General features: G+C 43.3%; 1 protein-coding gene across 1 annotated transcript in view; it reads left to right on the top strand.

Moving 5' to 3' along the window:
* The window catches only part of Grin2a (glutamate ionotropic receptor NMDA type subunit 2A), a 419,855-nt gene that overhangs the window by 303,482 nt on the left and 100,261 nt on the right, over positions 1–16,112 (top strand). Inside the window, exon 4 of the mRNA XM_048433182.3 lies at positions 9,047–9,252. Coding sequence (XP_048289139.3) covers positions 9,047–9,252 — 206 coding nt within the window. The remainder of the gene's footprint in view (positions 1–9,046; positions 9,253–16,112) is intronic.

Here is a 16,112-nt window from a genome sequence, read left to right as displayed (position 1 = left end):
ACAGACACAGACACACACACACACACACACACACACACACACTTGTGAATGCAAAAAACAGGGATTCAAGGCAAAGGAAGGATGATAATGGGATGGGGTATGGGGAAGGGGGATATACATGAAGAACATTACAGACAGAAAAAAAAGTTTCAGTCTTTCTGAAATCCCATACCACATAATAAATATACATCAATAAAAAAGAAAGAATGGGTATAGATATCTGAGTTATTTGTGGAAATGCCAAAGACTGAAGTACATTTCCACAAATGACCAAATTGGTGTTCGGTTCTACAACAGTTGGCGCTCTTATCTGTAAAGATATTGGATCAACCCGAGAATGGTTACAGAAGGAGAAAAAGTCAACAGCTCTAATGTGAGCTGTGTAACAATTAGGCAATTTTGAAATTTCAGCTGAGAGGAATTTAATTAAGGCTCTAATAGCTGATCAAACTCATTTAGATCTGCTGGCAGTTGCCACTGGTTATGTAAGTCACCCAGGAAGAAAGATTTCCATCTATTTCTCCAGCTGCATTGAATTCTGCCTGTAGCCAAAGTTACAATCTTCCTGGTACTCCTCAAAATAGGGTCCTTGGATGATCCAGAGTAGAAAGCTCCAAGACTCCAGCCGAAATTTCAGGTCTCAGCCAGATCCAGCACTGTGGAAATCTAGGATTCTCCCTTCCTCCTTCCCTCCCCGTCCTCTCCCCCAACCCTCCGTTCCTCCCTCATTCTGTCTCTCTCCCTGTGGGGTATAAGAATGCATGGTTGTGCATATCCACGTGTGTTTGTAGGTGTAGAGAGTGGAGGTTCATGTCTGGTGTCTTCTGCCATCCCTCTCTACTTTGTTCTTTGAGACAGGCCTTCCCAGGAGTCTGGAGCTCCCTGATTCCGCTTCTCCAGGTAATCAGTGAGATGAGGAAATGCTTCTGTCCCTGCCTCCCCAGTGCTAGGGTTTCAGAGGCACCATGCCATTTCTAGCCCTCTTTAATCTTAGTTTTGGTCCTGGAGATCTATACTCGGGTCCTCGTGCTTGTATGACAAGTACTTTGCCCATAAATTCAGGATCCTCATCCCTAGGAGTTCATTCTTTTACATTTTTTTATGTTACATTTGTTTATTTACTCTGTGTGTGTACGTATGCATACACACGTGTGTGTTTGTGTGTGAGTCTCAGTGTGAATGAGGGGCTCATGGGACAACTAGAAGGGGTTAGGTCTCTTCTTACAGTACGTGGTGTTCAGGAGTCTAGGTCAAATCCTCACACTTGGCAGCCATCAACACCGGCCCAAGTTCATTCTTGTTCTTTGTTTGTCTGTATTTTTGTTTGTTTTGAGATAGGATCTCACAGTGTAGCCCCCAATGTCTTAAACTCACTATGTAGACTAGGCTAGCCTTGAACTCACAGAGCCGTCTGCTTCTGTCTCCCAAATTCTGGGATTAAAGGCTGGCTCATATTCCCATCATGATCTCCCTGACTTCATTCTTAGGCAAGGTTCAAAGACTGAAGTTTCATATCTTCACCTCCTCCAATTGCTGCATTGAAAATGTCTTGTTCTCAAGTGGCCCGAGTCTCCACTGCATTGAAACAAGGCAAGGTAACTTACAACTGCTTCTCAGCAACTTCTCTGTAGAGCTTGTTTGCCTTTCACTGGCCTGGAAAGCTGAGTACTTGGCTTCCATGTATTTACTGGCTGCCGTATGTGAACTCACATACCATACTTATGGTAAATATGGCGCAGTACTGAACCCCACTGTGAAACGCTCTGGCCACGGCGCATTTCCGCTTACTGTCAAGCCACGGCAGCTCGTGCCGTCATTCCTTGATCCACCAAATTCAGAGCTTCCTGGGGCCTCCAGCTGTCGCCTCTGATGGTAAATGACTTAGTCCTGTTATTGGCCTGCAGAGGCCTGGAAACTGCGCTGACGGGTGATGCTAGTTATGCAAAGCATGGACATGAAATCATCTCACAGTCGCTCCTCTTACGCCTTTTGAAGATTTTTATGTTTCAGGTGAAGAGAAATTGGCCTCCTGTTTGCTTTGCTTTCCTCTGTAACTTCATCTTCCTGAAGAGTTCGTTACTTACCTTCCCTCCAGCTTGAAAGAAAATCACTGCTTATTAACTGGAGTGAAACGGTCTCTCATGTTTTACACAAGTGAAATTTTTGTCCTAAAGCCTGCTTTTTCGTCTGTTTATGAAATCACCCTCTGAGCTCCAGGGACCCAGTCAGATGGGGGCATAGCTGGTGTGAACTCAGCTTCTATTGTCACTTTTAATAAACTTCTCTGATTTTTACTTTTGCAATCTCTATTGCCCTGTCTCCAAGGAGAGGAGTTGGGTAAGCAGGCAGTTCCCCTCTTTTAACTTTGAATTCTATTAAAAAGAACTGATGATATTGCTGTGGTTCTGTTCAGCATCACAGTGTACTTTTTGGTGTGCTGTGGCTGGACTTTGCACACGCCGTCTGTCACTCTACCACTAAGCGGATCTGCATCCCAGCCCCTGTAATGGGACCAAAGGTGCTCCACTTTTCTCCAGCCAGACAAGAAATGCTGCAAAGAGGGGTGGTCTCTCTGAGGACTGTCCCTGGTGCAGCCCTAGGGGCTCCTGCCATCAACGATAGGAATCATTCGATGCAGGTGTATGGAGTTCATGAAAGGACTAGTGAGGGAAATAAAAAGGTTCTAGAGATTTCACACAGACACACACACAGACACACAGACACACAGACACAGACACACACGCACACATACACACACACACACACACACCCCTCATATGGAGAATTACCATCCACTGGAGAATTGGCATTTGAGGTGGCTGAACCTGGAAAAGAGCTGGTGGAATTTCAGTAGGTCAGACTACAGGTGCAGAGATGGAAGAAAGGTTGCTAGGAGCTATGTGTAGGTGGGGCTTGGGTTTCAGAGGCAGCCTGAGGGTTTGATGAGGGCTAGATTTAGAACTTTGGCATCCTTGTTGTTGCTGGCTTGTTTATTTTTGAGACAGGGTCTCTTCTAGCTTTGGCTAGCCTCAAACTGGCTTTGGAGCCAAGGATAATCTTGAGTTTCTGATACTCAATTTTATGCTGTGTTGATGATCAGATCTGGGGCTTTGTGCATGCTATGCCATCACCCTGCTGAGTGAACTGCATCCCCCATCCCCAGTCACATATGTGTTCATCACTCTGCTGACTGAAATGCATTCCTCCATCCCCAGTCACATATATGTTCATCACTGTGCCGACTGAGCTGCATCCTCCCCCACCCCCAGTCATGTATGTGTTTTTACAGTTTGGAGATCTGAAAGTCAACTATGCAATTATTTTAATTGTATAAGAATTTCATAAATAGATTAAATAGAATCAAGTGTTTGAAAAAAGAGATGCACACATCTATTAACCTAAATCCTTCCAGCCGCTTGCTGTCCCTGTGACATCCCTCTGAGCTTATCCAGACATGAAGAGGCAAAGACATTAACTCGAGACATGCAGTTTCTGCAGCTGAAATTATCTCTGCTCCGAGAACATATTGGCTGAACATTTTCGGAGTAATCATTGCCCATTCACAGGACACTTTCTAGAAGCTGAAGGGCAGTTAGCGTCCTCAAAGCACCGTATTTAAATTATATTAATAAGAATGGATAAAAAATCCTTACAAAGTTAATTTCTCCTTTTTATATTTCTTTCAAGTGAAATCACTTCTCTCCATCAGAGGTCAATTATTTTTCTTTGTCCTCCAAACTTCAGTATATTTTCTGAAAATACCCCAAGCTCTATCATCAAAATTCAGTTTATTTTGAAGCTAAAAGGTTTATTCCCTCCTCACACCCAGCCTATTTGGGCGAGTAGAGGACTGTTTTTAAGGATGAAAAATATTCATGAAAGAGATTTAAAAAAAAAAATCTGCCCGTAACTTTATTGTTTGTATAGGAGGTGTGTAGGAATTGAAATGGTACTAAAAGTGGTGCCTATTTTCTTTAACCATTCTTCTACTGAGGGGCACCTAGGTTGTTTCCAGGCTCTGGCTATTATAAATAATGCTGCTATGAACATAGTTGAGCACATGTCCTTGTGGTGTAGTTGACCATCCTTTGGGTATATACCCAAGAGTGGTATTGCTGGGTCCTGAGGTAAGTTGATTCTGAATTTTCTGAAAAACCACCATACTGATTTCCACAGTGGTTGTGCAGGTTTGTATTCTCACCAGCAATGGATGAGTGTTCCCCTTACTCCATCCACACCCTCTCCAGCATACGCTATTGTAGTGAGGAGTTGCGGGCAGGCCTACTTTGCATCCTGCCCAGCTCCCGCACGGCTTGCTTAGCCCCAGAAATAATAACACATAAGTTGTATTCATTTAAATACTGCCTGGCCCATTATCTCTAGAGAGTTAGTTACTGGCTAACTCTCACATCTTGATTAACCCATTTCTAATAATCTGTATAGCACCACGAGGTGTGGGTTACCGGGAAAGATTCAGCATGTCTGACCTGGTGGCTGGCTCCATGGTGTCTGCCTCATTTCCCTTCTTCCCAGCATTGTGTTCTGTTTACTTCGCCTACCTTATTTTCTGTCCTATCAAAGGGCCAAGGCAGTCTCTTTATTAACCAATGAGAATAACACATAGAAGGCCCACCTACATCACGCTATCACTGGTGTTTTTGATCTTAGCCATTCTGACAGGTGTAAGATGGTATCTCATAATCATTTTGATTTGTATTTCCCTGATGACTAAGGATGACTAAGACAAGAACACTTGTCTACTTGATGTACAAGATGCTGTCTACCTGGTTTGGGGGGATGTGAAGGGCCTTTCTTTCCTTCCTTCCTTCCTTCCTTCCTTCCTTCCTTCCTTCCTTCCTTCCTTTCTTTCTTTCTTTCTTTCTTTTTTCTTTCTTTCTAGTGTCTCTCAGTGTCGTGGAATTTACTGACTTAGCTAGGCTAGCTAGCCAGCAAGGCCCAGGGATCCACCTGACTTCCTCCCCAATAGTGAAATTACAAGAACATTCCAGAATGTCCTACTTTATCTCATGAGTTACAGGGACTGAGTTGAGGTCCCCATGCTTGTGGTACAAGCACTCACTGACTGTGCCATCTCTCCAACAGCAAAGTTTAATGTATGATTTGGTATTATTATTTTGGTCACTGTCCCTCATCTGACTGACAGGACCAGGAAGGCAAGAACCATTCTAGGCTGGTACCAGCACACAGTAGGTGTGCAATAAATCAATGCTGAACAAAGAAAAAATTCTACAGACTTTTCCCGAGTTTATATCCTTATATTCCTTAAGTGTCTTTTGGCCATTTGAGAATCTTCTGTTGAGAATTCTCTGTTTGGTTCTGTACCCCATTTTTAATTAGGCTATTCAGAATTTTGATGTCTAATTTCTTGAATTTTTTATATATTTTGGAGACCAGTCTTATGTCTGATGTGGGCTTGGTGAAGATCTTTTCCCATTCTGTAGGCTTCTGTTTTGTCTTGTTGATTATGCCCTTTGCTTTACAGAAGCTTCTTAGTTTCAGGAAGTCCCATTTATTTAATGTTGTTCTCAATGTCTGTGCTACTGGTGTTATATTTAGGAAGTGGTCTCCTATGCCCATGCATTGAAGGCTATTTCTCACTTTCTCTTCTATCAGGTTCAATGTGGTAAGATTTAACTGAGGTCTTTAATCCATCTGGACTTGAGTTTTGTGCATGGGGATAGATAAATCACATCTATCCTCAAACTCAGTGACCAGTAAGACTGGCTTGATCAGTGATCTTCAGGCTAGTGAGGAACACCAACTAAAAACCAAGCCTCACCTGTACACTGAGACCTACAAACAACAGGAGAACGCCCAGAGGAGGAGAGGTGGCCTCCCCAGGGAAGAGTAGACTAACTGGTTGTCCAGCCTCAAACTGTCACCCCTGAAAACATATGTATAAGTACCTTTATACAGACTGAACACATATACACACATACATACATATATATGTATATATGAATATATGTTATATATTGGAATGGATATGCATGGATACAATAGCAATTAGTAAAAATAGAGGCCATGAATTTGAAGGAGTGTGGGAAAGGATATATGGTAGGGCTTAGAGGGAGGAAAGGAAGGAAGAAACCTTGTAATTAAATTATAATCTCCAAAAGAAAATAAATGCTCTCATAAACAAAAATGAAACAAGGTAGACAGTGTCTGGTGAACAACATCCAAGACTGACCTCTGACCTCAACTCTCATGCACTTGCACGCACACCCTCCTAACACACACACACACACACACAATCACCGTAGTGTTCTGGTATTTCTATTACCTAGCTCAATATTCATTGTCTAACAGATTGTTCCTATCATGACAACTGTATCCTAACAGGCTGAGCAATATTTCCAGGCATGTCTCTCATTGGCTCAGCTCAAATCACATGCATATTATTTACATGGGAATTGAGAAGCTGCATCTGGAAGGCAGGAAGAGTCTTGAAACTACAGTGTAATTACCAAGGATGAATGAATTGAAGTGTGGTAAGGCAGTACGTTTGAGTCTCAGAGAGCCAAAAGGGGTAGTGAGCTCACTGTGCGAGTTAGGGAAAGTTACACAAGCCCACTGTGTTGAACTATGAAGTTGAAACTATAACGTTAACCATGTAGGATCTGGGTATGGGGCGGGCACATAGATTAAGTGACAATGTCTCCTGGCTACACAGAAGTGATTTTGTGTAACTGTAGTATGGAATGCCACAGTGCATAGAGGCACAGAGTTCTCCATCTCTGGGGACAGCAAAGATAGCTTTTCAGAGGAGGTGATTGCTAACATAATGCTAACATATATGCTAACAGCGGACTGAGAACATCCTCTGTCTACATTCTGTGCCTTGCTAGCTTCTGTGCTTTGGACATTGTGTATATTTTTGTCTCATTTAGACCGCATTCCAGTCCTCAGTTCTGGTTGTTTCCTGCATTTTACAAATGGAAAAAGCGAAGCTCGGAGAGGTTAAGGGGCCTTCTTCCCACAGTTATTCAGCTAAGGGTAAATATGGTAGGAACACTCGGAGTGTCTGAGCCCTTGGAGCCTTTGGCCTGACCACTCTGCTACCCAGCCTCTTTGGGAGGTCAGATTCGAGGTTTTCAAGAGAAATGAAAAGGAATGGAAATGATTGTTAAAAATATGCACGTTTATGCCTATATATGCATTCATGCGTGTGCAAATGTGTGTGTGTGTGTGTGTGTGTTTAGGTGTTGTTTCTCAAGATGCTGTCTACCTGGTTTGGGGGGATGTGAAGGGCCTTTCTTTCCTTCCTTCCTTCCTTCCTTCCTTCCTTCCTTTCTTTCTTTCTTTCTTTCTTTCTTTTTTCTTTCTTTCTAGTGTCTCTCAGTGTCGTGGAATTTACTGACTTAGCTAGGCTAGCTAGCCAGCAAGGCCCAGGGATCCACCTGACTTTTCCTCCCCAATAGTGAAATTACAAGAACATTCCAGAATGTCCTACTTTATCTCATGAGTTACAGGGACTGAGTTGAGGTCCCCATGCTTGTGGTACAAGCACTCACTGACTGTGCCATCTCTCCAACAGCAAAGTTTAATGTATGTATAGATTTGGTATTATTATTTTGGTCACTGTCCCTCATCTGACTGACAGGACCAGGAAGGCAAGAACCATTCTAGGCTGGTACCAGCACACAGTAGGTGTGCAATAAATCAATGCTGAACAAAGAAAAAATTCTACAGACTTTTCCCGAGTTTATATCTCACATCATGGAAAGATGAGCATGTTTGCCTCACCAAATTAGTCTGGCAACCTCTGTGTCTAAAAAAGGACGCTATCACCAAAGCTAGACAATTTTGTAATTAGCCACATGGGATGTTTCTTTACAGGCAACAAAAATTTTCCAGTACAAATGATGAGGTAATCTCAGAGAGCAGAAATTCTCTTTCCTTTCACCTCATCACCTCTGGTACTCAGTGTGCCTGGATTCTCTTTAAGGACTTGAGATTCATTTCTCGTGGTACTCACATCACCCAAGGAGAGGTGAGTGGGTCACATCAGCACAGACAAGCCTGCACTTGGCAGTTAGCTTATCTGGTGAGGTGTCAGGCCACTGCTCAGGAGGAGGAAGGAGAGAGCAAGGCATGGAGGCAGCCTTCTCCCTGGGAGTATGTGAGCAGTGCCAATAAACTGTCAAATAAAATTAAGGTTCAAAACATACAGCCTTCAATTTGATTTCACTAAGATGCTGGCTGCTGCTCAGAGGGAATACAATCGATTCTGTTTTGACAGGTCTTGATGCGTGCTAAGCAGTAATAGTCTCCGCTCTGTGGATTAGTAAAAGTTCACCTTCATTTGCAACTTAACTGGGACCACATCGGGGTGAAATGATGCTTCTAATTTCATCACTGCTCTGCCCCTTAGGTCGCCTTCTCGCTCAATCTTCCTCTCATTTTTTTGCTCATTCACCTCACATCACTCTCTTCTTCCTAGTTCTCAGCATATTTGGTGCTTCCCACTTTCATTTTCCTTTCTCTACAACATCAGTAGAAACCCGAGCTCCGCCTTATGTGCCAGGCACTTGCACTTGCTGTGTGCACCTACTTGATTACACTGACAGCATAGGAAGCAGGTGGAGTTGCATCACGGGACAGATGAGGAAGCAGATGCCATTCCTGTGAGAAGCATTTGCACAGCTGAGAAGTGGGGAGATGCACATGTAAACCTGTACCTCTGTGACTGTCACAGCCCATGCTGTTTCCATGACACCCTTGCCCTGAACTCTGGCAGATCATTGGAGCTTTCTGGGAAGCCCCAGAAGTACATGTGGTAGTCATCACTTCCAGGTACCCATTTCACCAGCCTCTAGAGGGCTTTGGGATGTGGAGGAGCTGCCCAATATTCAGGTCCTCACCATCTTTCTTAGTGCACAAGCAAAGTGTCCATCAAGGCATGCAGCAGTTAGGCCCCTCAGGCTGTTAGATGTCCTCTCCCGTGTCTCCTGAGGAGAGAACCTGCCTTTCTGGAAGTCAGTGATGTATCAAAGGACAATGCGTCTTTGTGTTTGTGACACAGGTGGGCAAATGGGAGAACCAGACCCTGAGCCTGAGACACGCTGTGTGGCCGAGGTACAAGTCCTTTTCTGACTGTGAGCCAGACGACAACCACCTGAGCATTGTCACCCTGGAGGAAGCCCCCTTCGTCATTGTAGAAGACATCGACCCGCTGACAGAGACCTGTGTGAGGAACACGGTGCCGTGTCGGAAGTTTGTCAAGATCAAGTGAGTTGTGGGGATGCTCTTGGCTAAATGTGTTCAGTCCTAGCTAGGAGCTTTGCAACAGTATGCACAATCCAGTCATAATATCAAATATATCCCATGGTTATGATTATGTAGATTAGCAGACTTACATGCCTGGAGATGTGCCACGTATGCACTTATTTAATTCCAGTGATGATATGGAGTAGGTGGTTTTGTTCATGGGAAAGTGATACTAGCAGATTATAGGAATATTAAGAAAATCTTCAGGGTTGGAGAGATGAATTGGTTGGCCAAGGGCTTGTCTTGTAAACACAAAGACCTGAGTTTGAGTCCTAAAACCAACATTAATATTAATAATAATAAAAAAGCCAGTGAGGCATAGTGACACACTAGGAGGAAGAGACAAAGGATTCCTAGGACTCACTGGTCGGCCAGCCCAACCTACTTGTTGAATTTCAGGGTAGTGAGAGACTCTGTCTCAAAATGAGGTGTAGTTTTTCTGAGGAACCACCCAGGTTTGTTCTCTGGCCTCCACCATGTGTACACACCTACACAGAATACACATAAACACACACCACTCACAAATAAAATAAAACACAAAGATTAAGCCTGTTTAAGACCATGCAGTGAGGAAACAGGAAAGATGGGATTCAAATACGGGGCCAACAAATGGCATCACCACCACACCTGCCCTTCAGTCTCTCCTTTAACGACTCCCTTGTTTTTGTCCCCTGCAGCATGTTCTTCTTTCTGTCTCTTATATTTCGCTGATGGGTACTTTTTAGGTTTAAATTAATCCTGTCTGAGCTTGGGGTGATGCTACTCTTGCACATGACTTTTAGGTGGGTTCCGGGTGGGAATGGACTACATTCGTGCCCTTTTCTCTTTTCTCACACTCAAGAGGAAACTGATATAGTAAGTTTAGGGTTCTCCTTCATGTACAAACCCTTTGGGGACACGGATGCATTTATGGTCAAGACAAGGATCTTGTAGTCACGTGTTGAAAATGGTTAAAAAACAGCTCAGTCAGTGAAGGACCAGGGCCAATGAATGCTGTTAGGCCTTGTGAAGGGGATCCATAGGAGAGTGACAGGAGAGTATGCTGGCCTAGGTAAGAGTGCTATAGATCACAAGGTAAGGAATCGTGTTGCGGTCTGCAGGGTTATGCAGTGAGATTTCAGCTGACAAATCAGAAGGTCAGCCCACCAGAGATCTGCATTCTGGTGGAGACAGGCCCAGATGCAAGGCTCTGGGAATGCTGCCTTTGCATGGGGGCTGCTCCTGCTGTGACTCCCTTGTGAAGCCTGGTGCTCTGCTTCTGTAGTGGGACTCATCCCAGAGCTTCAACAGGCAGTGTATTAGTCAATTATTGGACAGTTTCTCCCATGCACTGGTATACTGGGTGGCTTTTACCCCAGGTTAGACATCTGAAGGCCTGGAAGAAGAGCATCCAAAGATCCCATGACGAGAAAGAGTATAGCAAACTTGATAAACCAAAGGGAACCCATTGAAGGCTGGAGATGAGGGAGCTGGAAGAATTGTGAAGAAAGAGTGTGGGAAAGGGGCCCAAACATAGGGGCAGGAGTCATGGGCTGAAATTGATCAGATGAAGAAAGCAGTGTCTTCCACAAATTAAAAAGCTTAACCTCAGCAGGATACCTCTGACCATCACAGCCCTTTGCCGGAAGCAGCCAATCAAGCAGGGCTTCTGGTGTTTCCCAACTCTAGGGGAGGAGTTAGAGTGTAAAGTCAGTCAGCTGACTGGGAACCTATAACCTCTCTCAGAGGTAGAATGCTTCCCTAGTGTGCATGAGGCCCTAGGGTCAATCCCTAGAACTACATAACTGGGTCCGGTGGTGCAAGCCTTTAATTTTATCACTCAAGAAAAGGAATATGGAGGTCAGAAGTTCAGGTTTATGCTTGAGTATATAATGAATTTGAGACCAGCCTGGGGTACATGAGTTTATAATATGAATTATATTATATTATATTATATTATATTATATTATATTATATTATATTATATTATATATACCATGGTCAGTAGTTTTGGAGGCAAAACCAAGTAGATTAAAGTTCCAAGTCACATTTCTATAGAGAAACATGAACCCAAATAAATTAGTCTCTTTAAAAGAATTGACTTTTCTATTGAAGATTAAACAGCTTAATATATTCAAGTTTGTAGTTTGTGTTTCTGCAGGGAGGTAGTAGCTTTCAACTTCCCGTTTTCTATGTGGAAATGAGAGGGACTTGCTGTGGCTGTGTGTCCCGGCACAATTAAGGTGTTGAATTTAACTTAGAACAATAGATATACCAGGGTCCTCTAATGCCAGCATTAACGTAGATGAGAGCAACTGCTTTTCCAGAATAAAAGGTTCTGTGCAGGGCTACAGAAAGATCCCAACCAGACAGAGGGAGCACATTTGTTATCTTGGTGATTCTCTCATGAGGAAGACCTTTTGTGGCTCACATCTTGTCTCTGAAACAGTGGGTTCTCTATTCAGAATCTGAGAAATGACTTTCCATCTGCTCTGCAAAGCGTTTACGGCATGGAGAGAAAATTGGAAAAATTATTTGCCTTGATCTGTGAGCATAAATGGCCATTCTACCAATAAACTCTTCACCTGTCAAATCATTGAAGGGAAGAGAGAATTCATTTAAATATATATTAATATTTAAAATTAGTTTATATGAAATGAATGAAAAAATGAAATTTATGCCCTGGCAAGCTGAAGCATGCATGGGCAGCCCATATACGGCAGCTCTGTTGAACTTGTCCATATTGGGTCTCATGGTCTAAGTTGATGAGGACTACTGACCAGGTCTCTTCCTCAAGAGAAATTATTTTATATATTACACATTAAAGTATTATATCTCTCTCTCTGTATATAAATATACACACATATATGTATATATGTATATATTATTAGAAGACACAAGCTTGAAGCAAATGTCCTGGTTCTCTGTCTCTTAAGAACTTTTTGCTTCCTCTCCTGCAGTGTTCCTTAGGTGTAGGGGTTGTGTGTGTTGTGTTGGTTGTATTGACTGTGTTGGTTCTGTTGTTGGTTGTGTTATAGATGTAGCATTTTGGGGCTGGGAACCCATGGTCAGTTGTTCTGTGTATCTTGATTAGTTGTGTCATTCTGCACTGGATTCTGTCTGCTACAAAAAGAAGCATCTTTGATGAGGGGTGAAGCTTCCACTTATCTGTGACTATACAGGAAAATATTCAGAATATAGGTGGAATTATCCTGGTTTAGGGAAGAGAAAGCACTAGGTTCTCCTCAGGGTTCCACAGCCTCACCAGTCATAGGTGGTTGGCTAGATTTATAGCGCCAATAATTCTTTTATACTAAAAATGCTCTACACACATTTTCATGTAACCATCTGTCTTAGTCATCAAGAATCAAAGACGTCTATTTTGCTTCACAGTGTTAGGAGTTTCAGTCCATTATGGCAGTGTGATGGTTAATACTTTCATTTGGCAGGATCTGTTGTCACCTAGGAGAGGCCCTTCAGGACATGTCTGTAAGGAAGCTTATATACTGGGTTTAGTGAGATGGGAAGGTCCATCCTAAATGTAGAAGGCACCGTTCTCTGGCCTGATGTCCTGTACTGAATACCAAGAAGAAAGCAAGCTGAGGGCCAACACTTCACCCTGTGTCTCTCTGTCTCTGTGTGGCTGTCTGTTACTCTCTCTGTGTGTCTCTCTTCCCTCTTTGTCTCTGTCTCTGTCTTTCTCTTTTGCCTTCTTGACTACAGATGCAGTTAACCAGCTGCCTCATGTTCTCATGTCCATGCCTTACTGTCCACAATGGGCTGTACCTTCAAACTGTAAGCCCCGATGAGCTCCTTCTTTCCTTGTGTCTGTCAGGTATTTTGTCACAGCAACTAGAAAGTTAACTAATACAGCGGGGAAGGCATGGTGGTGGGTGTGGCCTCATCCATGGTGGTCAGTCTCTGTCAGGGATGTCTCCATATACAGCAGACCAAGAAACAGAGAGTGAACAATAGTGAGGCTGAACCATAAGCCTCAAGAGACTCCCCCAACAACTACTTTCAGTGAGGCCTCACCTTCAGAAAGTTCCACAACCACCCCAAACAGCAGCCAATTGTTAGTGACTAAATCTTCTAACATACATGTCTGTAGGAGACACTCCACACTCAAATTGCACATGTCCCTAGCCATCCTGTAAAGTGACGGCTTCTCCTCGGGAGCCAGGGAAATCATCTGATTCCCTGGTCTGTAATAATAGCAAGGCCAGGCTCTGCTCAGAGCACTGATTTGCATTGCTTTCCTCCACTGGTCACCCAGGAGAATCGCAAAGCTGTTGAACCACATGTCTTGTTAGCTCTCTTTCCTTTTATTTGTGTCTATGAATCATCTTTGCTTTGAGTGGTGGTGAAGAGCTGAAGAAGCCCGAGTATCATTTCAAGTTTTTTCTGAGATTAAGCTACACCCTTCACTCACAAGGCTAGGATGAAGCCATCAGACCCTTGCAGTCAGCAGGCGCCTTCATAATGGATTTAATTAGTAACCTTGCTTGTCTCCTTCATGTTGTGTTTTTAGAACCTAGTTGCTTATACAGAGGAGGCCTATAGGGTGGACATTCACTGTGGCCATCTATATCTAGAAATAAACCTTGTGGTCAAGAGATGTCACTAGCTCAGAAACTGGCTGAGACTTTCAGCAAGGCCAGAAGATACCCGTGATCCTGACTCTAAAATATGGGGCATCTGTAACTTTTGTCCAACACATCTCAGGAATCTTAGCCAGACAGAGGAAGAGGTATCTGTGTGTGGTTCAGTTGCCAGGAGAAAGAAAGAGAATATAACCAGGGCACACATGTCAAAGCTGCATATACAGAAAGGAAAATGGTAACTGGACCTGCCATTAATTGAGTGTACCTAGGCTGTGTTTCTGCTGTTTCTCAGCCCACCATAAACCCTCTATTCTGAGTATTTGATAGGGGAGAAGCAGGTAGTCACTTCCTATCATTTTATAACATTGATCCCAGCAGTTATTGTATGCGAATATATGTAGATGTGACTTCCAAGATGAGGGTGGAAGGTCAGGGAAGATCACTAAGGTTGGAGGCTAAGCTAGGGAAGTCACCATGACACATCCGGCCAAAGGAAGTCAGATCATTGAGTAGAAGTTTGGGATAGGATCAGGTGTAAAGGTTAAAACACTGCATCAAGCAAGGACACACATGGCCTTGAAATAAGAAAAAAAAATGTAGCTTGCAACCCACTGCACCAGTTACACTGTCAAACATGTCCACATTCCTGATGGAGACACGGATAGATATCTCTGAGGCCTGACGCATGTTTGTATGTGTATATCTATATACATATTGGCATGTGTATCTAATTAGATGCAGAATTCACACTCACTAGAAAACATGGGGATGTATTTCAAAAGCATGGGAAAGAAAAAATATCCCTCCCACCAAATATACCACCCTTCCTATTTCCTTGCTTTTCTGGATGACATTTTGAGAGGTTTGATTTTGCTTAGCTATGCTTATATTTGTATTTCTTGGTACCCTACTTTTTCATAAGGCATGGAAATCTTTTCCTAGTTTGATCTTGAATTTCCATAAGCACTATTTTGATGCTTAGTTAGCAATTCACTGTGAAAATGCATGAAAAGTGGAGTTTTCCGATAGAGCGGGTATTTCACGACTGTGGGACTCACCTGCAGGATTGAGCTAATAGGACACCCATTGGTGCAAGGTAGAATTGAGTGTTGTGCAAAAAAACCTTAATCTTCTGGTAAGGCTGGGAACAATTTCCTGCTTGTTTTCAAAGACCACGGTGCTTCCTTTGGTTGTGAGAGATTTGTATGATGTCTCTAGAACCTGATCTGTCAAGTGAGTCAAGCCAGGTGACTGTAAAGAAGAGTGGGCAGAGCCAATGGGAGGTAACAAGGTTACCTTCAATATGACAATGCCATAAGTATCTTATGTATATGTATATGTATGTGGTGTGTGTGTGTGTGTGTGTGTTCAACTGTGTGACACATATATCTATGTATGTGTGTATGTATACCTGTTGAGGCCTGAAGCTGACATCAGAGATCTTTCTTCACTGCTCTCCACTTTGTTTACTGATGAAAGGTCTCTTATTGAACCTGGAACTTAGCAGTCATTCCTAGCCTGCCTAGCCAGTTTACAATCTCGGCCTCTCGAGCCTGGGTTACAGGCAGCCACCATGCCTGCCTGGCTTTTGTGGGGTTCCAGGCTCTGAACTCCGATCCTGGTATTTGTGCAGGAAGAGCTTGTCCTCTAAACCATCTCCCCAGACCCTGCTGCGTCTTCCAGGACTTTTCCCTGCCCTGAGGTGTTGTCTTCCAGAGACATCATCTTTGCATTTCATGGCATGCATCTCCACAGAAAGACTGGCATCATAAACCCTCACTGGACTGGCAGCTCTGCCGAGAGATAAAATCCACAGCTCCGGAAAGGAGGAAGCTCAGGGGCCCTGACACTAAGATGCTTTCTTAGGAGCCCCCACTTCTCCCATAAAGAGGCAGAAAAACCCTACTGTCCTAAAGCCTTTCAAATTCTCTGCTCCATTTTCCAATAAGTTTTTTTTTTCTAAAATCAGTTTAGAACAGATGACAATACTCTGATCTAAAGAGGTTTTACATGTTCAAAACTCTTCAAAACTAAGTGCTGGTAACTCTCCTCTGGTAATAGGTGTGAGCTATACCAAATTCGGAGAGAGGTGAAGCCCACAGTTTATCAACACTTCTCAGAGTGCTTAGCCAATGAGCACCACTCAATAGATGTTAGCTGCTATAATTTAGCAGTTTTGGGCCTGCAGATGTAGCTCAGCTTATAGATGGCGTGCCTGGGATGCAGTGGCTCATACTT

The sequence above is a fragment of the Myodes glareolus genome, chromosome 9 (genome assembly GCF_982192425.1).
Source record: "Myodes glareolus chromosome 9, mMyoGla1.1, whole genome shotgun sequence".
In the NCBI taxonomy this organism is placed as follows: domain Eukaryota; kingdom Metazoa; phylum Chordata; class Mammalia; order Rodentia; family Cricetidae; genus Myodes; species Myodes glareolus.
Note: the sequence above shows the minus strand (reverse complement) of the source record. Positions and strands in the feature narration are given on the sequence as shown.